The 26,265-nt window shown below is 15.2% G+C and overlaps 5 protein-coding genes across 5 annotated transcripts, besides 52 other annotated features; 2 read left to right on the top strand and 3 right to left on the bottom strand. All coding sequences in view use genetic code 6, as the record gives it.

Moving 5' to 3' along the window:
* Window positions 1-129: 129 nt before the first annotated feature.
* Window positions 130-164: a microsatellite.
* A 34-nt stretch (window positions 165-198) lies between these two features.
* Window positions 199-244: a microsatellite.
* Window positions 206-258: a microsatellite.
* Window positions 259-473: 215 nt separating this feature from the next.
* On the bottom strand, window positions 474-1,304 carry IMG5_006240 (hypothetical protein; the record flags this gene model as incomplete). The annotated part of the gene is made up of 3 exons (XM_004039852.1): window positions 474-799; window positions 837-916; window positions 968-1,304. 3 exons carry the CDS (start codon window positions 1,302-1,304, stop codon window positions 668-670), a joined length of 549 nt encoding a protein of 182 aa, XP_004039900.1. The 3' UTR covers window positions 474-667.
* Window positions 1,078-1,133: a microsatellite.
* Window positions 1,305-1,454: 150 nt separating the features above from the next.
* Window positions 1,455-1,497: a microsatellite.
* A 99-nt stretch (window positions 1,498-1,596) lies between these two features.
* Window positions 1,597-1,639: a microsatellite.
* A 498-nt stretch (window positions 1,640-2,137) lies between these two features.
* Window positions 2,138-2,180: a microsatellite.
* Window positions 2,181-2,347: 167 nt separating this feature from the next.
* Window positions 2,348-2,397: a microsatellite.
* A 427-nt stretch (window positions 2,398-2,824) lies between these two features.
* Window positions 2,825-2,885: a microsatellite.
* Window positions 2,825-2,891: a microsatellite.
* Window positions 2,826-2,891: a microsatellite.
* Window positions 2,892-4,328: 1,437 nt separating this feature from the next.
* Window positions 4,329-4,385: a microsatellite.
* Window positions 4,386-4,999: 614 nt separating this feature from the next.
* IMG5_006230 (morn domain repeat protein) lies at window positions 5,000-6,421 on the top strand (the record flags this gene model as incomplete). Its single annotated transcript, XM_004039851.1, has 5 exons — window positions 5,000-5,018; window positions 5,104-5,221; window positions 5,277-5,453; window positions 5,512-5,647; window positions 5,706-6,421. Coding segments are annotated over 5 exons (1,166 nt in total), but the record flags the coding sequence as incomplete, so codon positions are not given.
* Window positions 6,288-6,326: a microsatellite.
* Window positions 6,422-6,449: 28 nt separating the features above from the next.
* Window positions 6,450-6,489: a microsatellite.
* Window positions 6,490-7,193: 704 nt separating this feature from the next.
* Window positions 7,194-7,245: a microsatellite.
* Window positions 7,198-7,243: a microsatellite.
* Window positions 7,227-7,298: a microsatellite.
* Window positions 7,299-8,286: 988 nt separating this feature from the next.
* Window positions 8,287-8,388: a microsatellite.
* Window positions 8,301-8,404: a microsatellite.
* Window positions 8,405-8,626: 222 nt separating this feature from the next.
* Window positions 8,627-8,705: a microsatellite.
* Window positions 8,646-8,696: a microsatellite.
* A 1,723-nt stretch (window positions 8,706-10,428) lies between the features above and the next one.
* Window positions 10,429-10,474: a microsatellite.
* Window positions 10,475-11,109: 635 nt separating this feature from the next.
* Window positions 11,110-11,166: a microsatellite.
* Window positions 11,118-11,172: a microsatellite.
* Window positions 11,163-11,212: a microsatellite.
* A 662-nt stretch (window positions 11,213-11,874) lies between these two features.
* Window positions 11,875-12,964, bottom strand: IMG5_006220 (hypothetical protein; the record flags this gene model as incomplete). The annotated part of the gene is made up of 2 exons (XM_004039850.1): window positions 11,875-12,454; window positions 12,549-12,964. The coding sequence occupies 2 exons, from the start codon at window positions 12,962-12,964 to the stop codon at window positions 11,875-11,877; spliced, it is 996 nt and encodes a 331-aa protein (XP_004039898.1).
* Window positions 12,466-12,508: a microsatellite.
* A 460-nt stretch (window positions 12,965-13,424) lies between the features above and the next one.
* On the bottom strand, window positions 13,425-15,459 carry IMG5_006210 (hypothetical protein; the record flags this gene model as incomplete). The annotated part of the gene is made up of 5 exons (XM_004039849.1): window positions 13,425-13,451; window positions 13,730-13,796; window positions 14,072-14,198; window positions 14,251-14,862; window positions 14,922-15,459. 5 exons carry the CDS (start codon window positions 15,457-15,459, stop codon window positions 13,425-13,427), a joined length of 1,371 nt encoding a protein of 456 aa, XP_004039897.1.
* Window positions 13,807-13,895: a microsatellite.
* Window positions 13,809-13,921: a microsatellite.
* Window positions 13,819-13,895: a microsatellite.
* Window positions 13,853-13,922: a microsatellite.
* Window positions 14,871-14,921: a microsatellite.
* A 184-nt stretch (window positions 15,460-15,643) lies between the features above and the next one.
* Window positions 15,644-15,733: a microsatellite.
* A 1,716-nt stretch (window positions 15,734-17,449) lies between these two features.
* Window positions 17,450-17,506: a microsatellite.
* Window positions 17,507-17,872: 366 nt separating this feature from the next.
* Window positions 17,873-17,985: a microsatellite.
* A 459-nt stretch (window positions 17,986-18,444) lies between these two features.
* Window positions 18,445-18,499: a microsatellite.
* Window positions 18,450-18,500: a microsatellite.
* Window positions 18,501-19,611: 1,111 nt separating this feature from the next.
* Window positions 19,612-19,686: a microsatellite.
* Window positions 19,612-19,723: a microsatellite.
* Window positions 19,724-21,531: 1,808 nt separating this feature from the next.
* Window positions 21,532-21,578: a microsatellite.
* Window positions 21,579-21,667: 89 nt separating this feature from the next.
* Window positions 21,668-22,482, top strand: IMG5_006200 (hypothetical protein; the record flags this gene model as incomplete). The annotated part of the gene is made up of 2 exons (XM_004039848.1): window positions 21,668-21,947; window positions 22,145-22,482. The coding sequence occupies 2 exons, from the start codon at window positions 21,668-21,670 to the stop codon at window positions 22,480-22,482; spliced, it is 618 nt and encodes a 205-aa protein (XP_004039896.1).
* Window positions 22,061-22,119: a microsatellite.
* A 259-nt stretch (window positions 22,483-22,741) lies between the features above and the next one.
* Window positions 22,742-22,793: a microsatellite.
* Window positions 22,742-22,839: a microsatellite.
* Window positions 22,761-22,847: a microsatellite.
* Window positions 22,763-22,847: a microsatellite.
* Window positions 22,771-22,839: a microsatellite.
* Window positions 22,848-23,662: 815 nt separating the features above from the next.
* Window positions 23,663-23,730: a microsatellite.
* Window positions 23,694-23,774: a microsatellite.
* An 863-nt stretch (window positions 23,775-24,637) lies between these two features.
* Window positions 24,638-24,685: a microsatellite.
* Window positions 24,646-24,800: a microsatellite.
* Window positions 24,801-24,907: 107 nt separating this feature from the next.
* Window positions 24,908-24,949: a microsatellite.
* A 921-nt stretch (window positions 24,950-25,870) lies between these two features.
* Window positions 25,871-25,908: a microsatellite.
* Window positions 25,902-25,948: a microsatellite.
* Between the last annotated feature and the right edge of the window lie 317 nt (window positions 25,949-26,265).

The following is a 26,265-nucleotide window of genomic DNA, read 5'->3' as shown; positions in this document are numbered from 1 at the left end:
AATTAATTTTAAAATTAAATATATAAACAAGAGAAATTTGTATAAACTAAAATTATTTTATTTTTTATAAAATAAAATCATAAAATAAATTTATAATTAATTATATATTATTTATATATAAATGAAATAAAATAAATATAATTTAAATAATATATATTTAAATATAATTTAATAAAAAAAAAATTATTATAATATTATATAAATTTGTATAAAAATAAATATATATAAAAAATATATGTATAAATTTATATATATATATATTATTTTATTTGAGTTTTTTATGTCTATTTTTTTTATTTTTTTAATATAATTAATTATAATTAAAAACATATATTTGAGTAAAAGAATCTTAATTAGATTAATTATTTTTAAAATCTTAATTTAATTGTACAAATGAATTATATTTTTAATATAAATAATTTCTTTATCAAAAATAAATTACAATTTAAAAACGAAAATTTCGCATTTTTTAGTTTTTTTAAAAAAGTCATTTATTTTCAGCAATTGGTAATTCAGAATCCATTATATCATTAATACTTTCTTAATTTTTTTCTTCTTTCTCCCATTTAATATTTCAATTATGAAATTATGATTTGTATAAACGCATTTATCAGCAGCAATTTTCATGCTTTTTAAAGCAATTTCTTAAGCAGTTAAACCTTCTATATCAATTAAAGCCCTTGCAGCACCTTATTTATTTTTTTAATAAAAAATTATATAAATATCTATTTATTAATAAAATAGATTCAGCAAAAACTCCTCCACTTCCAATTCCAATAACATCTTAAATTTCTAAAACCTTAATATTTTTATCATAAAAATTAAAAATTATTTACATTTCCAGTACCATCGATTTCTACAATTAAATCTTTATCACAAACAAGCATTGTAGCTTCTAAATGTCTTAAATATTTTCCTTAAAAAAATAATTAATAAATAAAACTAATATATTATATATTTATAATACCTGTTCTCCATTATTTAGCATAAGTAATACAAGCTTTTAATGTTGGTTATTTTGTCATTATATTTTCTAATCCTTCTATTAATGTAAATGCATCAGCTAAACTAACCTATTATATATATATATATATATATATATATATATATATATATATATATTATTAATATATTTAATTTTTATTTTATCTAGAACCTGCAAATCCGCATACTGAATTATTTGTCATTTTTCTGATTTTTCTGCCATCAGATTTTACTCTGACTGAACCTTAGGTTACTTATCCATCACCAATTAAGCATATTTCATTATTTTTTTAATTGCTAATATTGTTGTATGTCTCCATTTTTAATCACTTGAAAATTTTTATATCAATTCGTTTTTTTGTATGTTGGACTTTGTAAAAAAATTTTTAAAGAATTATTTAAACATTCTTTTTTTTGGGTATATATTACTTTTATTTTATAAAAAAATTAGATTTTTTTTTTTATTAGAAAAAAATAAAATAAAATAAAAATAAAAATAAATATTAAAATAAATTAACTTTGATTATTAAAAATTTAAATAAATAATTGTAAAATTATAAAAAAAATGAACTATATTATTATTTTTTATTTTTAAATAGCTAATTTAATCTAATTTTAAATTTTTATTAATATTATTTTAATTATTTTAATATTAAATATGGAATAATATTTTTGATTTTGATTTTTAAATATATAAAAATTTACCAAAAAATTTTTATGAATTTATTTAATCTAAATTAATGTAAACTAATTAAAAAATAAATAAAATTAAAATTTATACTTTAGTTTAGTTATTTTTTATTTATAAAATATATTAAATTTATATAATAATATATAATTCAAGTGTATTTTTAATAAAATAATTATTAAAAAAAACAAATGAATAAAATAAATTAAACTAATTTCAAAACCATAAGTTTATATCTAAACAAAATCACATAAATATATCAAACAATAAAAAAATCTAATATTTAAATAAAATAATATTAACCGAAAAATAATATTTTAAAGCCGAATAATAAAAATAAGAAAAAACTAAAAATTTTAAATAAAGAAAATCTAATAAAAAATTTAAAGTAAAATATAACTGCAATACATTATATATTTTAAAGAAAAATTAAATTATTATTTTTAAATAACTTATCCAGAACAGATTTCTTATAAATAAAATTAATTATTTCTTAAAAAAAAAAATTCTGTTTATTAAAAAGAAATTAATTTAAAAAAAATAAAAATATTTTTTTAAAATAAAAACTATTAATTTTATTGAGAAAAATATTATTTATTACAAAAAAGCATTTATTTAATTAAGAGAAATAATTATTTAAATCAAAAAAGATATTTTATAAAATGACTTCTAATATAAATAAAAAAAAAATTAAATTTAAATAAAAAAAAACCATTAAATATAAAAATACTGTCTTAAATAACTAAAGAAATAAATATAAAAAGTTAATAAAAAATTTATTTAAAGAACAAATAATTAAGAAATTGAAAAAAATGAATACTTTAACAATTCCTTTTAGAAAAATATAGTTCTTTTTTTTTAAAAAAAATATTAAATATAAAATAATTCTTAAATTAAAATAGTTAAGGCAAATTAATAATTTATAATAAAAAAGATATAGCATTATATTTTTTTTTTAATAATAAATATTATTTTATTTTATTTTTTCATTTAATATAATTATTATTTTTTATTTATTATATGCTCTAATTTTCTTATATGCTAATTAAATATATTATTTATTCTGAAAATATATAAATTTGATTAACGGTAAGAGTTTAATTTTTATTAAAAGAATATAAATAAAATTTTAAGAAATGTTTTTATTTATTTTTTTAATAAATTTAAAAATTTTTAATTTTAATAATTTAAAAATTTTTAATTTTAATAATTTAAAAATATAATCAATCTTTTAATTTTATAAAGTTTTCATTTTCTTATTTTTAAAATTTAACTTAAAAACAACAATTGGTTTAAATTTTTTAATTTAAATATTATTTGAATAAAAAATATAAATACTAATAAATAAAAAAATTGATAAATTATCATATTCATAGTCCAGTGAATTAGTTATTATTTTCCTATAGAAACTTTTATGTTTTTTTTATGCTTTTTTTTAATACTATATATCATTTATTTTTTTGTTTATTAATATTCTTATATTGGAAAAGCTTAACTTTTCTCTAAATTAGGAGGAAAAGTATCAATTAAAAAAGATGTTAATAAAATATTTTGAGATTGTATATTTAAATGTTTTCTATGTGCTTATAAAATATAATAGTTTATTTTTTTATTATAATTAAATTATTTAATTAATATTAAAATTTTTGTATATTTTATAAAATAATACGTTATATATAGATTCTAAATCAAATTATAAAAAAAATACATTTTATAAATCATTAAAAAACATATTAATTATTTATTTATTTTTAAATATTTTAAAAAATGATTTTATAATAATTTTAATTCAAAAAATAAAAATTATAATTTCATTTCATCTATAAAAATGCTTAATTTAATAAATAATTATTAAAAAAATCATAAAAAAATATATAATAAATAAATTAATTTATAATCAATTTTAAAAAATATTCATATATATGCTTTAATTATGTATTTTAAAATTACTATTTTAAGGATTTTCTTTATTTTGAATTATTTTAGATGTACTTTAGCTTTAAAAATTATTATTAGTAAAGTTTCCTTAAATTTTAATAATTTATTCATATTCTTTTTTACTCATTCTATTTTTATTTTAACTATCTTCAATCTATAAATTAAAATTGGATTTTGTTTATATTCCTTATTTAATTAGTCCTTTTTCATCTTTAAAAACTACTCCTGCTTAAGGTATAATATTTTTTGCGATATCTTAAGTATTAAATTATTTAAAGAAGTTATAATTAGTATCTTCTTTTTAATTTTTTTTATATTTTTTTAATTATCATTTATAATCACTGGTTTTTCTATTTTTTTTTGTCATTTTATTGAACTATATTATTAGTGTCGATAATTTTATAACTATTTACATTTTTATTATTTATACACGAGTATATATTAAATATTTATATTTACTTTATTTTATAATTTTAATTTTAATTAAATTATATAGCTTTTTTATTTTATACTATTATTTTTCCATTATAATCATAAGTAATTTAATTTCCTTTTATTATTTTTTTTATTTACTATTTCTGTTCTTTTAATATCTTTTTTTATCAGTTTAAAATATAAAAATAATTATTTTAACCTGATCCTCTTTTAATTCTTATATTTTTAATTCTCTTTATTTATTTTTTTTCTGAATTTTAAGTTTCCTTAATTCGTCATCTATTTTATATATAAATAAAATAAATAAATATAAAATTTATAATATATAAATTTTAAAATAAATTAACCTTTCTCTTAATTTTCATCTTTTGGTGGCTTTGCGAGTGCTATAGTTTTATTAGATTTCTATTTTTTTAAATATAATAAAATAAAAAGCAAAAAAATATATTTATTACCATTAAGTTGATAAAATATGTGTTTATTTTGATTTTTTTAAAAAAAGTAAAATAATTAATTAATAGCTTTTATTATTTTATATTGTTATATATGTTAAAAAAAAATATTTTAATATAAAATTAAATATCTATAAATTAGTAATAGTTATGAACATTAAAACTTTATTATAAATTTAAGGTTTATTTTCTAATTTAAAATAAACAATTTTATTTTTAGTTTTTAAAGAAAATTAATATATATTATTTAATATATTTCAAATTCATATTAATTATATATAATAAATGGAATAATACCAAAATTCAAATTCATAATCTTAATTTAAAAAATAGAATTAGTGGCCTTAAACAATACCAAATACAAAAGAATAATAACTAGAATAAAATTAAAAATTACTAAATGAATTTTAAACCCAAAAATTAAAATCACTTAAAGTTGAGGAAATAAAATATAAAGATAACTCAAAATATATAGGGCAAACAAATTCCAATTAAAAAAGAAATGGATTAGGAGTATATAAGTTAATAATAATAATAAAAAAAAAATTATTTAATACAAATTATATATAAAATGTTTATAAACTTTATTTAGTTTTAATAATTAAGATACATATTTTGGAGAATGGAAAGATGATTTATTTAATGGAAATGGAACATTAATATATTAGATAGGTGATAGATATGAAGGTTAATTTTTGAACTAATGTAAACATGGATAAGGAATGTATATTTTTATAAAATTTAAATTATTTAATAATTTTTTTAAAAATATAAAAAAGATATTATTATATAAATTTAAATTCATATAAAGGAGAATGGAAAAATGATTAAAAAGATGGATATGGAACATATATTTATAATTAAAAATCCGAAAAATATGAAGGATATTGGAAAAATGGAGAAAGACATGGTATTGGAATATATTTTTACAGTACAGGAGAAAAATATGAAGGCGAGTATTATATATATATATTTTTAATTTTAATTAAAAATAAAATACTTATAAATTAAAAGATGGGAAAACGGAGTTAGAAGTGGAAGAGGAAAATTTAATTATTTAGATGCTGTTTATGAAGGTTTTTGGAAAGAAGATTTACCTGAATAGAACGGGAAAATAGAATATAATAATGGTGATAAATATATAGGAGATGTAAATCTAATTTTTTAATATTTATTTTTATTTTTATAGATTAATTTTATAATAAAAGTTGGCTTTAGGAAAAAGAGATGGAAAAGGAATATATTCATATAAAAATGGCGATTAATATAAAGGAATTTATCATGAAAATAAAAAAAGTAAAAATGGAACTTATGAAGGATAAAAATTTAATTATACAGGAAATTTCTATGATGGATTGAGATCTGGTAAAGGAAAATATTAAAGTAAATAAGGAGATGAATATTTTGGCGGTTTTCTAAATGATTAATTTAATGGAAATGGAGTACTTAATTTGAAAAATGGAGAAAAATATGAAGGATAGTTTAAAGATGGATAAAAATATGGAAGTGGAAAATATTATTTCTAAAATAAAGATAATTATGAAGGATTCTGGGTTGAAGGAAAAAGATCAGGAAATGGAGTTTATTAATGGAATAATGGAGAAAAATATAATGGATAATGGTAAAATGATAAAATGAATGGATTTGGAGTATTATTTCTTATATTTTATCGTTTGTTTTATATTATTTTATTTAGGAATTTTATAAAAATAATGAGTCTTTGTATAGAGGAGAAATGGAAAATGATAAAGCTTTATGATTTTTTATGTATATTAATTATGTTTATTTTATTTTTTGTACTTTTTGTTTTTTTTTGTTTTTTTGTTTTTAAGTTTTGTTATATTATTTATTTAATTTTATATCATAGAAATATTAAATGTAGTTTGTTTGAATTTATTTATCATTTAAATTAAATAATAGTTGTTATAAAAAAAAAATACACATTTTTTTTTAATAAATAATAAAAATAAAAATAAAAAATATATAATAAAATGCATTCTTCAAAATATGAATAGTAATATATTCATTAAAATATAAACAATGAAAGTAATTAAATTAGTAATTTAACAAATGAAAGTATAGATAGCAAAGATACATAATGTATTTTTTTTTAATTATTTATATATTAAAATAAATATATATTGGTACTAGCTTTTATAAATATATATATTTATATATAGATATTATATAGAATAAAATAAATTCATCATTTAATACTATGAATTTTCATAGCAATACATAAGATATATGTAATATAAAATAAAAAAAATATTATTATAAAAGTAATTTAAAAATTATAAAAATTAAGCTGAAGTTGATATTAAATAAAATTTTATTGATTATAAAGAAATTGTATATACAAATTAAAGTAGTAATATAAATATTTAATGCGAATAAAATAATTAATTATAGACTGAAATAAAATGTCTAAATTAAATTATAAATTAAAAGGATGTTTAAAATAATTATTTAAACTAAACTATAGTTTAGAAAGTAATTTTTAAAAAAAATTATATTTTTGTTATTTGAAATATATAAATATTAAAAGTAATATGAAATATAACAATTCAAGAAAAACAATAATTAACTTATATAAGAAAATAGAGAATTAAAAAATAAATTAAATGATATATAAAATAAAATTTATAATTAATTATAAGAAATAAATATAAATGTACAAACATAAAAGACAGAAGTAAAATAAAAAAATAAAAATAATTATATAAAAAATATAAATATAAATATAAATATAAATTTATATTTATATTTATATATATATATATATATTATTTTATATATATTTTAATTAACAAATATTTTTTATAAAAGAATTTAAATATCAATAATATTATTTCTTCTAAATTAAAAGATTAATAACTGCAAATAGAAATATTAAAAAAGCAATTATTAGTAAAAGGTATCATCTTAATATATTTTATTTATATTTTAGAAATTTAATATAAAGAATTTTTTTTAAAAAATATTAACTAATTAGACTTTTTATACTAAAATGTTTCTCATAATAATGTTTTATAAAATTTAAATTTTAATAATACATTTGATTAATCTAAGCTACATCAAGAATTTGAATAAGTAAAGAAAGATATAAAATATTCAACAATGAATAACATAAATTCATTCTTAAAAGATGACGTAAAACCAGTAGATTTACTTAGTACTGCTTCTTATAGAAATAATAAAAATAACATTAGCACAAATAATAACAGTCAAAGTTTAAATAATTACAGTAAAGGATAAAAATAATAGCAATCACCTTATAATTAAAGCAAACAAATGAATAATATATCGAATTTGCTATTTAATAATAATTCAAGCTGCTTAATTGTTTAAAGTAAAAAAACAAAAAAGGCATTATAAAATAAAATAATTATAAACAAATACACTCAAATATACCTAAAAAATAAGAAATAAGAAATTAATATAATTTTAGATTAAATAATTAGAATAAAAATAAAATAGCTTAAAGTACATAAAAAAAAAATTCTCCTTAAAAAATAAATTAACTAGAAAATACGAATAGTATAAAAAAGAAAATAATTGAGTCAAAATATTATTAATATTTTTAATTATTTTAAAATATTAGAAATAATAATATAAATATAAATAAGAATTAAAATTATAACCAAAAATAAAAAATATGCAAATAATAATCGAAATCACATCATATCCCTTCTTCTAAACATCATTCTTATATACCAAATAAGACTTCGTATTTATAAGAAGTTTTAAATTTTGAAAATAAAGATCTAAAAGAATATACTTTGGACACTTAAGTTTTTTAAAATAATTTGCCTTAAGAAGACTATAATATTTTGCCTTAAGAAGACTATAATAATTTGCCTTAAGAAGACTAAAATAATTAGCCTTAAGAAGATTATAATAATTTTTTTTTGTAGAAATAAGAGATGGAAAAACCTCAAAAATTTATCAATAATACTCCTTTATAAGGAATTTTAAAAAACAAAAAAATTCAAGAATAAAATTATTTGGATATTTGTAAATAAAATAATAAAAAAAATTACTTTTTTAATAAAACACTTAACTTTTCGTGTACTTAGGATAAATAAAAAGAAAATAATGGAAGTTAGACTATTAGTGCTTAGAGAAAAAATAAAGAAAATATTTTAATTAAAACATAAAATTATATAAATAAAGAAAATTATATTAAAAAAAAATTAAATTTATATTAAGATAATATTAATTTTTCAAATAAAAATAGTAAAAAATCTATCTTTTAGAATAAAAATTTAAGTTTGGTTTCTACTTATACAGAAAAAAATAATAAAAAAAATCTTTAAAATCTTAATATAGATGATATTAAGACTAAAAATTTATCTAATACTACAAAGTTAAATTTTTAGTATGAAAATAAATATTAATTTTGAATATTTTTGTTTAAATTTTTAAATATAATTTTTCTACTTACTTATATTTTCTCAATATAACTTTATAAAGTCTTTTATTTTTATATATATATTTATTTGTATATTCGAATAAAAAATTATTATTTTATTTTTTATAACAAAAATGTTTTTTATTAATACTCAAAATGCTTTTTTGCTATTATATTTAATAGTTTTTTAATTAATATTATAATAAAAACATATTTATTTAAGTTTAAAATTAAAAGAAAGAATAAATAAGAGTTAATTTAAATGTCTTTTTACTAAATTAAAGAATAAAAAATTTCTATAATTATATTATAAATAATAAAATAATTAATATTTTTAAACATTTATGATATTTTGTTTATTAATAATAATTAAATTTAAATATATAATAAATATTTAAAAAAAAAAAATTAAATAAAAATATACATTTTATACATAATTTTTTTTAAAAAAATAAAATGAAATATTTTCTATTTATATTTTTAATATCCAATTCTATATGTAATTTAAGTGATTATGATAAAAAAAAGATAAGAGAAACTTGGGAAAGTGGAGACCAAGAGACTTTATAAGTATTAAAAGATTTAAAAATGTCTAGATTCAAAAACATTCAAATATACGATATAAAGAGCCAAATAAGTAAAATGTTAAAGTCATTAGAATAACATGAAAAAGTTGAGGAATCAACTTTATAGTAACAAACTAAAATATGTGATTAATAAAAATAATAACGTTTAAGTAATTAATTATATTTATAAGAAGTGAAAGCTAATAATAATGATTTTTCAAATTAAAATAATCAAATATATTAACATTTGAAATAATAAGTTGATATAAATTAACCAATAATAGACTAAAAGCAAAGTTCTATAAATAAATTAGGTAAAATAAAAGATTAATATGTGAGTATAATTGATGAAATAATAAATAAGAAATAAAAAGATCTTCTCTTTTTAAATAAAATTGTGTAAACTTAAACTGAAAATAATTTAAAAGAACTCTAAAACTTAGTTAATAATAAAGAAATTTTTATTTCTTAAAAAAAAACAAATCCGTATTAATTAATACTTAAAGGATTAGAAAAAGTAATTCAAGGAAATGACCCGAGCTAAATGAATACTTTAAATGAAATTGTTAAATTAATGGAATAAGATATTGATTCTGTAATATAATATTATTTATAATATAAAGGTATGATTGAAAATAATTTTAAGCTTTAACAAAGTATAATTTAAAATGAAATTGAATAAATTTAGTAAGAAATTTAAATAACTAATAATTCTATTAGTAATTATGAAGATATCTTTGACACTTAATAAAGTAAAAAATCTGTATAATTTTAATAAATTGAAGATTCGTAATCTTAATAATAAAAATTATGTGAATAATAATTATTCTAGTTAAGATAAGTTACTATTGCTATTAGATCTAAAATTATTTTTTATGAAACATTACTAGAGCAATTAAATACTGAAGAAAAAAATGTTATTGAATACATTATGGAACTAAAATGATATAGTTTTAAATATATTTATTTTAAATTTATTTTTTTATATTTGTTTTTTATAATTAAAAAAAAAAAAAAACAATTTTTTTATTTTTTTTTTTTAATAGTTTATAATTTATTTTTTATTTCAAAAATTTCAATAAAAAAAATTGTTTTTTTCTTAAATTATCCAGTTTCTAAATTACTTTAATTTTTTTTTTTAAAAAAAATATATATTTAAATAAGTTTAAGGAAAATATTATACATTTAATTAATATTCATCACTTTATTATTCATTATTTTATTTATTTTCATCATGATCATATTTATTATGATATAATTAAATATCATAAGAAAGTACAATACTAGAATAAGCTGTACCATACATATTCATATAAAAAATAGAAATAATAAAAGTAATAATTGTAAAAAACTAAAAAAAAAAAAAATTTTTTTTTTTTAGATATTATGTATTACAAATGTTGGAAAAGGCAAAGACGATATATTTTCATTATTAAGTATAAATATATTCATGTAAAATAAGCATGAACATAAAATACAAACAGTTAAAGTACCTTGATTTTCAAACAATTCACCTCCATCTAATAATTCCTCAAAATAAGAGTTTTTATCAATCAAAAATTATTAAATATTTTTCCCACCCTAAATAAAATCTTCTTATCTTCTCATACACTAAATTTTATAAAATAAATTTATATACATATATATATATATGTATATATATATATATATATATAAATTTATATATATTTATTAACTATAATAATATTACATTAATATAACCATATTTATTAATCGGTTTTAATGTTTCTTTATAAAGTATACAAAATTTCTTCTGAATTTTTCTTAAAAAATTTAAATTTTCTAAATTATTTTTTTATTTTTATGTATATTCTTGATAATTTGTCTTTTTTTTTTTATAATTTATATTATTAAATATATTATAGTGAAAAAAACGTCTATTATTTCGCAAATATTTCTTATAGGATCAAAAATAAAGATTAGTAAAGAAGCTTTTAGCATACTACCTAATCTATAATTAAAAGCATCTTTTATAACTGAAAATATTCCGTTTTCTTTATATTCATCTTTAAATTTTTGATTATCTATAGTAATAATAAATATAGATTAAATAGTAATATATTCATTTAAAGTAATAATAAAAGATATAATCCATAAATAAACAAAGGTTATATATAAATATCCTACATATTGAAAAAAATTAGGTTAAACTTATTAAAATGGTAAATGATTTTGAGTATCTGATTTAACTAATTTACTACATGTTAAAGCATACATAGAAATCATTACATAACCAAAAGATAATATCGAGAAAACTAAAAAACTTATAAAAGGCATAAATTAAAGGTATTTAAATTTCAAAATGACATTAGGCATTACCTATATTAAAAAAATATTTTTATTTATTTATTTTTTTAGTAAAAAAATTAATTACTTTCATAATATCTAATTAGTTATATATTTATCTTTTGAATATTATTTTATAGAGTGAATATAATAAATATAATATTATAAAAACTAAAAAAGTTATAATAAATGTAATATTCGTGTTTTAATTTTAAACAGATTTATTTAATAATTTTCCACTTTCTTAAACTTTCGAAATATCACTATTTTTTTTTTATTTTTTTATAAATAAAAAAATACATGTATTTTATTTTTTAATATAATAAAAAAGAATAATAAATAATTTTACGGTTCTTTTAGATTTTGTATTTTTTATAAATACAAAAATAATCCTGTTGCCATAGCAACTAATCCAATAGTACTAAATAAACTGAAAAAATAAAGAGTAATTTTAGGAAAGAATTTAATAAAATATAAAATTGAATATCTATTATAAATAATGAATTAAAAATAACTATATATATATTACACTAATATAATTGCCAAAAATGCATAGATTATTAAAAATAAATAACTCGATTTAATATCATTTATAAATAATTCAAAAGAACTAATTTAAAAAGCACTTTAAACCAAATAAAAATAATTAGTATTAGTAGGCATACATATTCTATTAAAAACTAAAAAAATAAATAAAAAAATAATAAATAATATTATAAAAAAAATATATTTTACATAATACACTATCATATATTAGGACTTACTTTGTTTAGTCATAATTTATATTTAATTAACAAGAAGTTACGACTGTATTAGGAAAACAATCAAGTTTATCACGAGGTTTTGGTTAGTATTTTATTTCAGGGCATGTTTTTACACAAACTGTTCTATACAAATATTTCTCATCTGGGGTTGTAAAATATATATAAGGATATTCTTATAGTTAACCATTTCCACATTATTAACCTGAAGCATCAAAAGGCTTTGAAATTCTGTTTGGATTACCTTTTTTAACAAAATAAATGGACGGGATTAAAATTATGATTAAAGCTGTAAAAAAAATATATTTCCATTTTATATCTTTTGGGTTTTCAAATTTATATTCGAAATTTCGTTCTCCTCTATATTTAAATTTACATTCATGTTTTTAAAAGTCAACTAATTCTGATTAACTTATCATTTTTATTTTAATAGTTAATATGTTTTTGTTTAAATATAATTAAATTTATTTAATTAATTATTTTGAAAATTTTTATTATATTTATAACTTTATTTTATTTTATTTTTTTTAAAAAAAAAAAGTTGTAAAAATATGTATAAATTAATTAATAATATATAAAAAGTTAATGTTTTATTTTCAAATAAAAGTATTTATATTTAAAACATTATAAAAGAAAAATCAATTTTAATTATTATAAATATTTAATAAGTTAATTATATTATGGACAATTTATTAATCTTTTTGAGATAAAAATGTACAATTATTAATAACCAAAAATTATTCATCAATAAACTAAAAATTTTCCAAAACAGAAAAAAACTTTATTAAGCTTTCTTAACTTCCATATTAATGTTTTACAATATCCAAAAGAAAATTTTAAAAAAAAGATATAATCTTATCCTTTGAGGGCACTTTTTATTCATTAGAATTATTTAATATATTCTGACTAATTTTTAATATAAATCCTTATTCCATTTTATGCCAATAAGCTTCATATTAATCTTAAAGCATATCCAATAAAGATTGAAATTCTTATAAATCTTTTATAATTTAAAATTAATAAGAATCACACTAAAAAACTATTCCATTCTAAATACCATAATCATTAAATCTTTAACTCAAACTAACATCTATTAAATTATTGTCTTATTTAGGAAATTAAATATTTATCAATTCAAAATTAGCAGGTGTAAATACATCTATTTAAAACTATTATTTTATAACTTCTGCAAGAGACATCATTCTAGCCACATCACCGTGTACTAAAAGTACGTTTTTAGCTTCACAATGTCTTATATAAAAAATATATATGAATAAATATAAATATAAATATAAATATAAATATAAATATAAATATAAATATAATATATAATATATAAATATATATATATACATATTTAATATTTATATATATATTCTTTTAATTTTTAAATATTTTATTTAATAAAATTAAAATCTAATTAATTATTATTTTTTTTCTTAATAAATTAGAATATTATAATAAAATATTCTTACAAGTATTATTTATTAATATTATTTTAATATATATAATTTATAATTTTTTACTTTATTAATCCTAAAATACCCTTAGCATCTGCATGAGCAGAAAAACTCATATTTTTAACTTTCATATTAACATCGTAAGTTTTTTTATCTAATATAACTTATTTACATCCACTCAATAATTTATTTCCTTTAAATATAAAAAAATAATAATAAATAAAAAACATTTAATTAATTTATGCCTAAAGTTCCTGCTACACAATATCCTGGAATAATAAGAGTATTCTTTGAATCATAACACCATTCTTTAAAAACCTACATTGAAAGTCCCGCATGAAGCATTCCTGGTGTTGCAAATAATACCATAGGCATATTTGCCTTAATAAGAGATTTCTGAAACGGTTTAATGTGTTTAAAATTGAACATATTATCAATTAAATAGCAACTTTTTATCTTCTCATTTGTCCAGTTTACAAATAATTTATAATAAAAATTAGCTTTCTCAATCATACCAGCAGCAAAATATACAGGTGCCTAATTCTATGTTCTTTGCCAGTATGTTTCTAATAAAACACATAATTCTTAGGCCCTTCCAAGTGCAAAAACAGGAATTAATACTTTCCCTCCTTAATCTATCGTTTCTTATACTTATTATAAAAAAGTCCTTTCTCGGGCCCTTTTAGATTCTCTAACAATAGTTCCGTATGTACATTCAGATATCAACAGATCAGGATTTATTTTATCTATCCAAGCCGCACCTAAATGTCTATCTGCATTAGAATGAAAATCTCCTGTGTAAACAACTTTTATTCCTTTATATTCTATTAAAAACATACACGCGCCTAATACATGTCCTATTTATATATTTTTATTTTTAATATAATATACATATGTATTATTTTAATATAAATACCAGCATAGTATGGCTTAATTTTTATACCATTTACATCTATAGTTTCTAATAATTATATTGTTTAAACTTTCTGGAAACTATTTTATATATTTTCTTAAGAATAAACAAAAGGCATTTTTTATAATTAATCATTATTATTATTATCATCTATCATATTTTCTTTTTTATATGTATCAGATATTACTTTTCTATAATCCTCACACATATAGGGAAATAAAGCTTTCGTAGGGGCTGTCATATATATAGGACCGTCATATTAATAAATTTCAGAAAAATAAGGTAAAGCGCCTATATGATCTAAATGAAAATGAGAAATTAAAACTAAGTCTATTATATCAGTATATTATGTATTAGCTGGAAAATTAAATTTTTATTTAATTTTTTCAAAATCAGGATATCTGGTTTAATCTGTCATACTCATATGTAAACCACAGTCTAGCATTATTAGTTTATCAAAAATTTTAATTATAATGCAACTTCGACCGACTTCTTGCCCAGCTCCTAAAGGATATACTTATAAAATATTTTCATTATTCATTTTAATTATTTTATATTATAAATAAAGAATTAATTTTTAGTTTATTATATTTTGTAAATTTGTAATAAATTAAGATATAAGTTAAAAAATATTAATTTTAATTGTTTCATATAAAATTTTTATTATTTGACAATTATAAAAAATGATGTGAAATATTAAACTTTTTATATCTAAAATTAAATAAATTATTATTATTATTATTATTATTATTATTATTATTATTATTTTTTTTATTATTATTATAATTATTATATTATTTTTTATTATTTTATTAAGTTGAAAGCTTATTTTCTTCTAAACTTTATTTTTTTATATTTCCACATAATGAAAATAATTAAAATATTTAACTTTAAAAAGAACTTCTCTAATTTATATTTTCTAATAAAATTTATTATTAATATTCCCATTATCGCTTTTTACTTTTAATATCATAAACAATATTTAATTAAACTATTTATTTATTTTCTTAAAAAAGTATATTATTTAACTCCATAATTAATCTATTTAATTATTATTATTTTTAATTAAACAATAAAAAATATACCTATTACTTATTTATTTAAATCCAATAGCGCATTATAAAATAGTTTCTCCATCATAAAAATTTGCTTTTTTAATAATATTAATAATCTCACTTTCATCTCTACTATTAAGTACATCTTTTTCAACTAGCTAAATAATTGCAAGAGAAATTTGAAATAAAATTTTCCAACCCAAAAGTAAAAATAAATCAATTACTCTTATAAAAAACTACCGCCCAAAATCATATGAAAACAAAGTATTAAACCACGGAATAGCAAATAATGCTGTTTTTATATTTTTTTATTGTAAAAAAGCATATAAACTATAAAAGTTTAATTTAATAAGATTATCTAATATATTAATAGCTTGTTCTAATCCATCGAAAAAGCAAAAACTAAGTCCATATTATTTTAACATTTATACAATTAAATAAAAAGCTTAGTTTTCATTTGTGAAAAATAAAAGACTCCCCACTATATAGTTCATTCCTTAACAATAAGGAATAATTATAGAACTTGCTTTCAAAACTTTATATAAAGAATTCTTTTTTTCTTTATTTTTATATTCTTTAGAGTTTGGAAATGTCCTATTTATATCTTTTTATATTTAATCTTCTGTTTAAAGAGTATAAAGAGGATTATTTAAATATTTTTCAAATGAAAAATGTTTTTATAATAATTAAGCTTTTGAAATAAATAACCAATAATTAGCCCTTATAATATTTGGGAATTTCCCTTTTATTATTATTTATATAAAATGCTTTATTATTTTTTTCCTTATTATTTTTGATCGGAAAAAAGTATTAGTAGATGATAAATTCAAAAGCGATTTTATGTCTAAAAAAGATATTGTTTTTACAAAAACGGAAATGTTTTTTTCTAAAAAAAATACTGTGTTTGTCTTTGGAGGTTTTATTAAAACTTTATAACAACTTTATATTAAATTTTCATTTTCGGAAGTTTTAAATATGTTATCTTTTTCAGTTTTTATTAATGATAGGTTTTTTTAGAAAGAATAGTCGGTTAGAGATGATGATGATATACTTCCTTCTGTTTTATATTACTTTTTTTAGAAAAACTTAGCCTTTTATTGTAGTTTTTCTATTTAGTAATGGTTAAAATAACTTTGTTTTTAAATTTTTCTCATTTCTTAACCTTTTTGTTTTATTTTATTTTTGTTTTATTCTTTTATTTTTATATAATAGTACAATTTATGGAGTTTATTTTTTTATAATATTTTATTGGCCTTATTATTTTTTCGGTTTTGTTTATTTGGATTTCTTTTAAAATACTAATATGATTTTTTAATGAAATATTTTTCTTTAATTATGTATTAAAATGTATATTTTCTTTATTTTGGATTATTCTTTATTTATTTAAAAAAAAAAAATGTTGATTTAATTAAAAATTGTTTATTTTTTTTACTCTTTTTTACTAAATTGTTTTTTCATTTTTTTTTTTCTTTTCTTTTTTTTAATTAAATTTAATAATTTATTTGTAAATTTTATAATTTTTTATCTAAATTTAAATTAAAAAAAATAAAATTCAAATTTATAACAGAAATTTTTAATATTGTAAAAAATTAAAATCCAAAATTTTTATTATCATGATAAAAGAAATTAAAAATTTAATATATCATTATTTTATTGAAAATAAAAAAATAGATTTTTTTTTTTTTTTTAAATAAATTAATAATATCATATAATAATAAGTAAAAATCATGTATTTTAAATAAAATTATTATTTTTCGTCAAGCAAACTTCCCCAATAATAAAAATATCAATTAAATATATCCCAAATAAAAATGTTAGAATTATTCGAATCTCTTTAGGGAGATATATCAACTAAAATAAAATAATAAAAAATTGTTAAAAAAATAGATTAAAGTTATTTATATACATATATATATTTATATATATATATTTTTTATATATATATTTTTTTATATATAAATATATATATATATATATATATTTATATATTCATATTCATAAATATATATATAATTATAAGAGTTAATATTTATAATAATTTTGAATTAATGAAATTTTAAATAATTTTTAAACATCATTATAATTATAAATAAAAAAGCATTTTGCATTCAAATAGTAAATAGTAAATCAATATTAAATAATATAATTTTTTATGTAATCCTGCTTATATATTGTAAATATTTGGAATAAATCAATTATGTTTAATATAACTTTTTTCTTATTTAAATACAATTCTATTAAATATATAATTATTTAAATAGTAATTTTGTCAAATTTATATTCTTTTAATAAACATAATTTTATTGCTATTTTATAGATTTAATATAAATAACGAATATAGGAAATACTTTGTTTTTTTAATATGGTTTATTTTTATTGCTTTTAGTATTTTATTTTTATCCTTTTTTTTTCCACCCATCGTTGATTTATATATATATTTCTTTATTGGTTTATAATTTTTAATTTAATTATATTTTTTTATTCTTTTTGATTTTTTTTTTCCTTTTATTTATTTATTTTATTTTTTTGTTATTAATATCAAGCCATAAGTAAATATTATAAAATATTCTATTTTTTAAGTACCATATTGAAAAAATTAAGAAGGATAAATTTATTATAACTGTAGTATACTTTAAGAAGTTTTCTGTTTGAATTTGAAAAGTTGAAACAAAAACGTGGTTAAAGTGTTAGTATTAGAAACATTTTAAAATATTTCTTATTTATATTATTGTATATTATTATAGATATCATAAATAATATATATATATGAAAAAGATAATTTATTTTGATTTAAAATTAATATTATTTTATTTATATAAATGTGAATAATGGATAAAAAAATATTAATTTTTTAATTTATATAATAACTTTAAAAAAAAAAAAAAAAATTATTCATTAATAAATTAGATAATAAAATAATTTTTTTTTTTTTTTATTCTCATTCATACTTTACTTCAAATTTTATTTAAAAATATAATTATTATAAAGCATTTTATAATTAAGTTTTTTATAATTTTTTAAAAAAATATTATTAAATTTAATAATATGAGTTATTATATTTTTTATAATCAAAGCAAATAAATATATATTATAAATTACGATTTTTGGGATATCGATATTTTCATAAATTTAATAAATAAAAAATCAGAGAAAGTATATTTTTTTAAAAAACCAAATAAAAAAACAATAAAAAAAAACTAAAATATAAAAAATGTTTTAACCAAGTAAAATACCATTTTGGAATAAAGTTGAAATATGGGAATTAAATTAAGCACCTTCCTAAAGCACAAACAAATAATAAAGTAGACAATAAACAAGCGAAAACCATGAAAATATAAAAGATTTATAAAATTAATGTTAGATATAAATGTGTACAATATTGGATTAAATATACATTTTAATTCAGGATGAATAAAATTACCTTTATTAATACGACACTAGTATTATTTTATATATAAAAAAAAAATATGATTAAAAAATATAAAAAAACAAATAAAATATTAATAAGAATTATATTAACTGCAAATTAAATTTTTAAAATTTAATGAAAAAAAAAAAAAAAAAGAGTAATATTATAAAGGATATTAATTAAAAAAATTGTGTTTTTAACAATGAATTATAAAAATTAAAAATGTTACATATATATAAATATATATATATAATATAAATAATAAAAATATATTTAAACATATGTATATATATATAAATATATAAAAATATGTAAATTTCAATATAAATATACATAAATATTATTTTATATATTCTATTTTTATATTCATTTATATTTTTTATAAATAAATAAAGCTTTAAATAATTTAAAGTTTCTTACTTAAATAGATGAAAAATTTAAACTTAAAAAGATGCTAAGTGATAATTAAAAATATTTATATTTCTTCAGTTTAAATTGCTAAGAAAGTTATTTTTCAAACTACCGTTATACATTATATAAATTTGATCCATGTAAAAAAACATTTTTTAACAAAAGAATAATGAATTTTCATATTAATAAAAATATTTAAAGAAAATGAATTATTTAATGAAGTAATATCTGGTGGAATTTCTCCAAAAGAAAGAAAAAGTTTAAACAGCTATTTTTATGATAATAAAATATTCGTATTCGGTTCACATTAAACATTTGAACATAATCCATCTTTATATAACACTTAAATATGTATTTTCGATCTTATATAAGAAGAATGGTAAACTAAAGAGATTACATAAGAACTTTTTACAAAAGAATTTAAATTTATTTCCGATGAATAATATTTCTTTGATAATAATAACAACGAATTAATTTATTTTTGTTCTTTTTCGAATTAATTATAGATTATATAAAGAAATATGAATACTTTCTAATGTGAAAAATACATTATTCCATTTATGTATAATAGTACAAATTCTTATATATTTAAATACAAAAACGAACTTTTCATATACGATATATAAACTCTTTTAAAAATTCAAAATATAACAAAAAAATATAATTAATAAGCACAAATAAAGTTAAATTAAGGAATTATATTAAGCGAGAATAAACAAAGCTAAATGAGGTTGAAAGGATTTTTGATTATATAAGGTTTCTTTTATTCTTTAATATAAATTAAAAATAAAGTAATTCTTTAGTATATAAATATGAACGAATTAGTAGAAATTCCAGACGAAAAATAAGAATAGTAGCCTTTATAATTAATAGAATATTTAAACCATCCTCTATATAGTGATTTGAGGTTTAAATTTTAAAACAATGACCTTTTTTGTTCAAAATAATTACTTTCTATATATAGTAAATAATTTCGAAAATTACTTTCAGATAGTGAAATTAATATAGTTAAAATTACTGATGTTAGTTTTTAGGTTTTTCATTTACTTATTTAATAATTTTATTATTAATTCACAAATGATGTTAATGAATATGATTATAATACTGTTTTTGATTTATTTGTTTTAGCAAATAAATTCGCTATTTCTATTTTGTAAGAAAAATGTGAAAATGTTATCATAGTTGATGAAAACAACTTTAGATAAATTGTTTAATTAATTAAAAATATTAATACTTTTTATTTAAAAGACAAGTAATTTTATTATATTTTTTATTTTTTTGTTTTTGTTTTGTTTATAGATGCATAGAATTTTTTAAAAAAAATAAATAAATACTTAATTAAGAAAATAGTAAGCATTTTGATAAATAAGAACTTATTATATTAATTAATTGGTTAAGTTAAAAATAATAGTTTACATAAAAATACTATAAAAATAGAAAGTGAATTAAAAAGTACTTATTAAATTTAATAAGAAATTTCAGAAAACTTTACTAAATCTAAAAATAATTCTAATGATATATAAATGATATAAAAATAACTATTGGTTAATGCCCCTGAAAAAATTACATCTAGTAATGAAACTTATTCTAAATTTAAAAACTTTAAAGGTTATTTATATAAATGATTATATATATTGAAATCAAAACAAATGTTATTTAGGTATAATTTAAGAAGGATAAATTAATCTTAAAATATGTTTAAATTGTAAATAAATTTTAAATTTTAATTGATTAAAAAAATAAAAAATATTTAAATAAATTTAATAATAATATATATAAAAAATTATATTTTTAATTTTAAATATTATAAGAAAAAAAGAAAAAAAATTATATAATAAATAAAAATCTTTTTTTCCAGAATAATAAAAATAAAAATGAACTTTTAAAATCTTATTATAAATATAATTCTATATATTTTCTACGCAATAACTTTAACATTATTAACATTAATATTATAAATTAACTCAAAAAGATTAAAAAAAATATATAAAATTGACATTACGATATAATTTATGATAATTTATGTATTAAATTTTATAATTTGTTATTATTTATTTGAAGAAATATAAATATTCATTAGAATTAGCATCTCAATAGTATTAATATTTGTATCAATATATATAGGATCCAAAATAAATATAATAGGATTAACAGGTAAAAATATATTTAAATTAATATAAATTATATAAATATTTTTCTTTTACATTATGTAATATAATTATTTTAACTAAATAAAAAAAGAAATAAATAAATAATAAAAAAATTTAATATATAAATATTTATATATATATATATTAATTATTTTATATATATATTTAAAATTTATTAAAATTTAAACATATTAATTAAAGGAGGAATAGCTTGTGGAAAAAGTTGGGCATGTGAATATTTTTAGCATAATTTAGGAATAGAAATAATCGATTGTGATAAATTAAGCCGTCGTATATATATAAAATAATAACCTGCATATTAAAAATTACTTAAATATTTTGGAGATTAAATTTTAGATGAAAATAAAGAAATAGATCGCAAAAAATTAGGAAAATTGTTTTTTAAGATAAAAAGACCTCAAATATTTAACAAAATTGGCAGGATATTATATAATGTTAGAAATTCTAAAAGAAATATATATATTATGTATTAAATAAAAAGAACAAATAATATTATTAGACGCTCCTTTATTATATGAATCTAAATATTTATAATATTTATGTTTTCCTATAATTGTAGTTTATGTTTCTTAAGAAAGAACTTAAATAAATCGAATGGTTACAAGAGATAAAATAAGTGAAGAAGAAGCTATACAAAAAATAAAATCATAAATGCCTCTTTTATAAAAAATTTAAAAAGGAGATATTTTGTTGCCTAATGATGGTACAAAAATGGAATTGCATTTAAATATAAAAAAAAAAATTCCTGAATTTATTTATTGATAAAAATAAAAATAAATATATATATATAAATATATATATATATATTTATATATTTATATATATATATTTATTTATTTATTTTTATATGTTTTTATATATGTATTTATATATTTTTTATATAAATTACTATAAACAAATATTTTAAATTATATAAAATTTGTATTATGTTTTTTTTATTATTTTATTTTTTAAAAGTTGGTTATTTTATTTCTAATGAATAATAAATTTTGGAATATATTAATTCAGGTTATGTATTTATTGATTCTAATATTCCTTATACAAATAAATTAAACCGTTCTGCTTATTTTGATAGATATTCTTCTTTAAATTCTGAATAATTGAAATTATTAGACGCTTCTTTTACTAATTATACATAAATAGACATTAAATAAATTGATTAATAATTAACTATAGCAGATTATTAATCTATTATGACTTTTTTTTATGAAAAAAACGAATTTATAATCAGTAATTTGTATAAATTTGATAAAATATAAAATTCGTATCAAACAGTAGAACTTTTAATAAATCCAATTTGTTTAAATAATCAAACAATAATTTGTTTGGAAAATAATAACCAAACATAATAAATATATAGTGGAAGTGATGTAAAAATAGCCTTTAAAACTAATACTTATATCATAAGATGTGGAATAGATTGGGAAATACTAATAAATTGTGGAAGTTTTATAGAAATACATAGACCTTCTGACCCTTTTATCATCGAATAAATTAAAATATAAGTAATAGAGACTTTTAATAAATATGTTTTATATTATTTTAACACTAAAAAATTATGTGCTGGAAAATATGAATTATGGTATGTTGTAAGAACTAGATTAGGAGTTATTTTATAATATACAAAACCTTTTTTTGTATTATATCCTTCATGTGATAATACTTTTGAAATTTTTTTAAAACAATGAAAAATAAAATTATATATTTATTAAATATAATATATATATATATATATATATAAATATATAAATATATAAATATATATAATTTTTTATTTAAATATTAAAATAATATAAATTTATTAAATATTTTATTATTTATATTTAATTTTTTTTTTTTTTTTAAATGTAAAATTAACATTCTAATTTTTTATTAGATGTAGAAAATGTCCTTACACCTTAATAAAATTAGGATTTCTTAGAATTAGAATCTAATCTATTGTATTTAGTTTAATATTCACATATTGAAGATCCCAAAATATGGTATTGTTCGGAAAAAATGGTTAAAATATTATTAAATGTAAGCAAAAATCTTCTTATTTAGAAATAATTTGAATTATGTGAGGCTTATTTATTAAAAGCCAAGTAATTAACAGAGCCTAAATAATAAATAAATTAAAATAAAAACTTATTATGGAATAAATACATAGAATTTAATGACTTAAGGGTATAATTGGGAATAAATATGAGCTTATTATACCAAAATTTAAACAAATATGATATATCTAGTAAAATATAAGAAGAAATAGAAGAAAATTTAAGTTAAGAATACAAAAACAATCTTTATAAAGGAGAAAATTTAGCATTTTTTTATAATTTAAAAGCTTAAAACTATGAAAAATAAAAAAAATTTGAAGAAATGAAAAAATATGCAATAAAATCATTATCGATTATCGAAGAAATTTTAGCGCAAGAAAAAAAAATGAAAAAGATTTGATAATAATGAAAGGCAAAAATTTATTTTTATTAGGAAAATTTGAAAAAAAAAAAGGTAAATTATAATAAGCAATAAAATTTTATGAAAAAAGCTTAATTATAACAAATTCAATTATAGGAGAAGAAAATAATTTAAGTATAAAATATAAATATAAACTAATAAAATTATAATAATACTTATCATTTTAAAATAATTATAATTTAAAAAACATTTAAGATGATTTTATTCATTACAAATAAAATATAAATAACTAATAAAAAAATATAATAAATAATAAAAATAATAATATTAATAATATTAATAATAATAATAATATAATAATAATAATAATGATAATAATAATAATAATTATAAAATTAATAAAAATAATTAAAATATTAAAAATAATAAAATTAATAATTTTTAAAAAAATATGTATATTTCTTCGTTTAATGATTTTTTAAGTCATAGAAAAGACTCTACTCATTATTTCCATCCTAATTTTTTAGAAAAAATAAAAGTTAATTTTTAAAAAAATATAAATAATTAATAAAATAACAATAATAATAATATTAATAATATTCATAAATTTCGTAATAGAAAATATAAAATCTTTAATCTTTTTTTTAATGAAAAACCTATTTTATTAGTAAAAGATAAAAGTCAAATTATATCAGAAAAAAAAAATTAAAATCTCGATAAAACAATTTTTAATTCTACTTTAAAAACATTTAATTATAATACTTAAAAAACTTCTAATATAAAAATTCTTATAAATAACAGTATTAAATAACCTTATTAACCAAAATCATTAAATACCCCTAAAAAAAAAATTATAATATAAGCAACATCTTCTACTACTAAAGGAAGCTCTTCTTAAAATAGGTTTGATGCAAATTATTGTGAATCTTTATTAAAATCAAATAATAATACATGGAAAAACAATTAAAAAGCTATTTATTTTACTACTAATAAATAAACAGCTAGACGAGGAAATTCTTTTACCTAGTAAGTTAAAGAAATTATATAAGAAGATTAAAAGAAAAAAAAAAGTCTTTTATTTTAATAAGAATAAAATCCATTTTTTTGTAAAAAAGATTAATTCTTTTTAATAGAAAATTTAATAAGTTCTCGTCCTATATAAAATATTGTATAAAAGAAATAAGAAAATAATAAATATTAAAAATCTAAACCTTCCTAAATACCTATTTTTCAAGATATAAATGATTTTTAATTATTTAGGTTAAAAAGTATATCTGGATAATAAAATAATAAAAATAAATAAAACTTTAATGTCTTTAATAGCTTTCATGAAAGTGTAAATTTAAAAGAAATTGAATCTAACAAAATTTAGAAAAAAAACATAGAATTTTGCAAAAATATATAATTAATTAATTAAAATGAAAAAAAAATAAAAAAAAAATAATATGTTCAAAAAAAAAGCAACTTTTCATTAATGGCATAAAATGTAAAATTATAGATGAAAGAAAAATATATATATATATATATATATATATATATATACATATTTATTTATTTAATTTTTTTACATATTTATTATTTATTTTTAAAAAGTTACAATAATAATAAAAAGAATGTTCATATCCTACAAGTTTTATATAGATTGAAAATAATTGTAAAGAAAATTAAAGAATAATCTCTTAATAATCACCTTAATAACATTTTAAATAATCTTTAAATTTTGACTAACAAAAGAAAATCGTTGCAATTCGAATAATACAAGTTTGGATAAAACTATATTTGAAAAGAAAGCATTTTAATTAAACAAATAATTTTAATAATTAAATTAATATTGAAAATTTAGATTAATAAAAAAGATAAGAAATTATTTCTTAAAATTCCTCCAAAAAATCACCGTTTTCATC

This window comes from Ichthyophthirius multifiliis, assembly GCF_000220395.1.
Source record: "Ichthyophthirius multifiliis unplaced genomic scaffold scaff_1120509249462, whole genome shotgun sequence".
NCBI lineage: Eukaryota > Ciliophora > Oligohymenophorea > Hymenostomatida > Ichthyophthirius > Ichthyophthirius multifiliis.
Note: the sequence above shows the minus strand (reverse complement) of the source record. Positions and strands in the feature narration are given on the sequence as shown.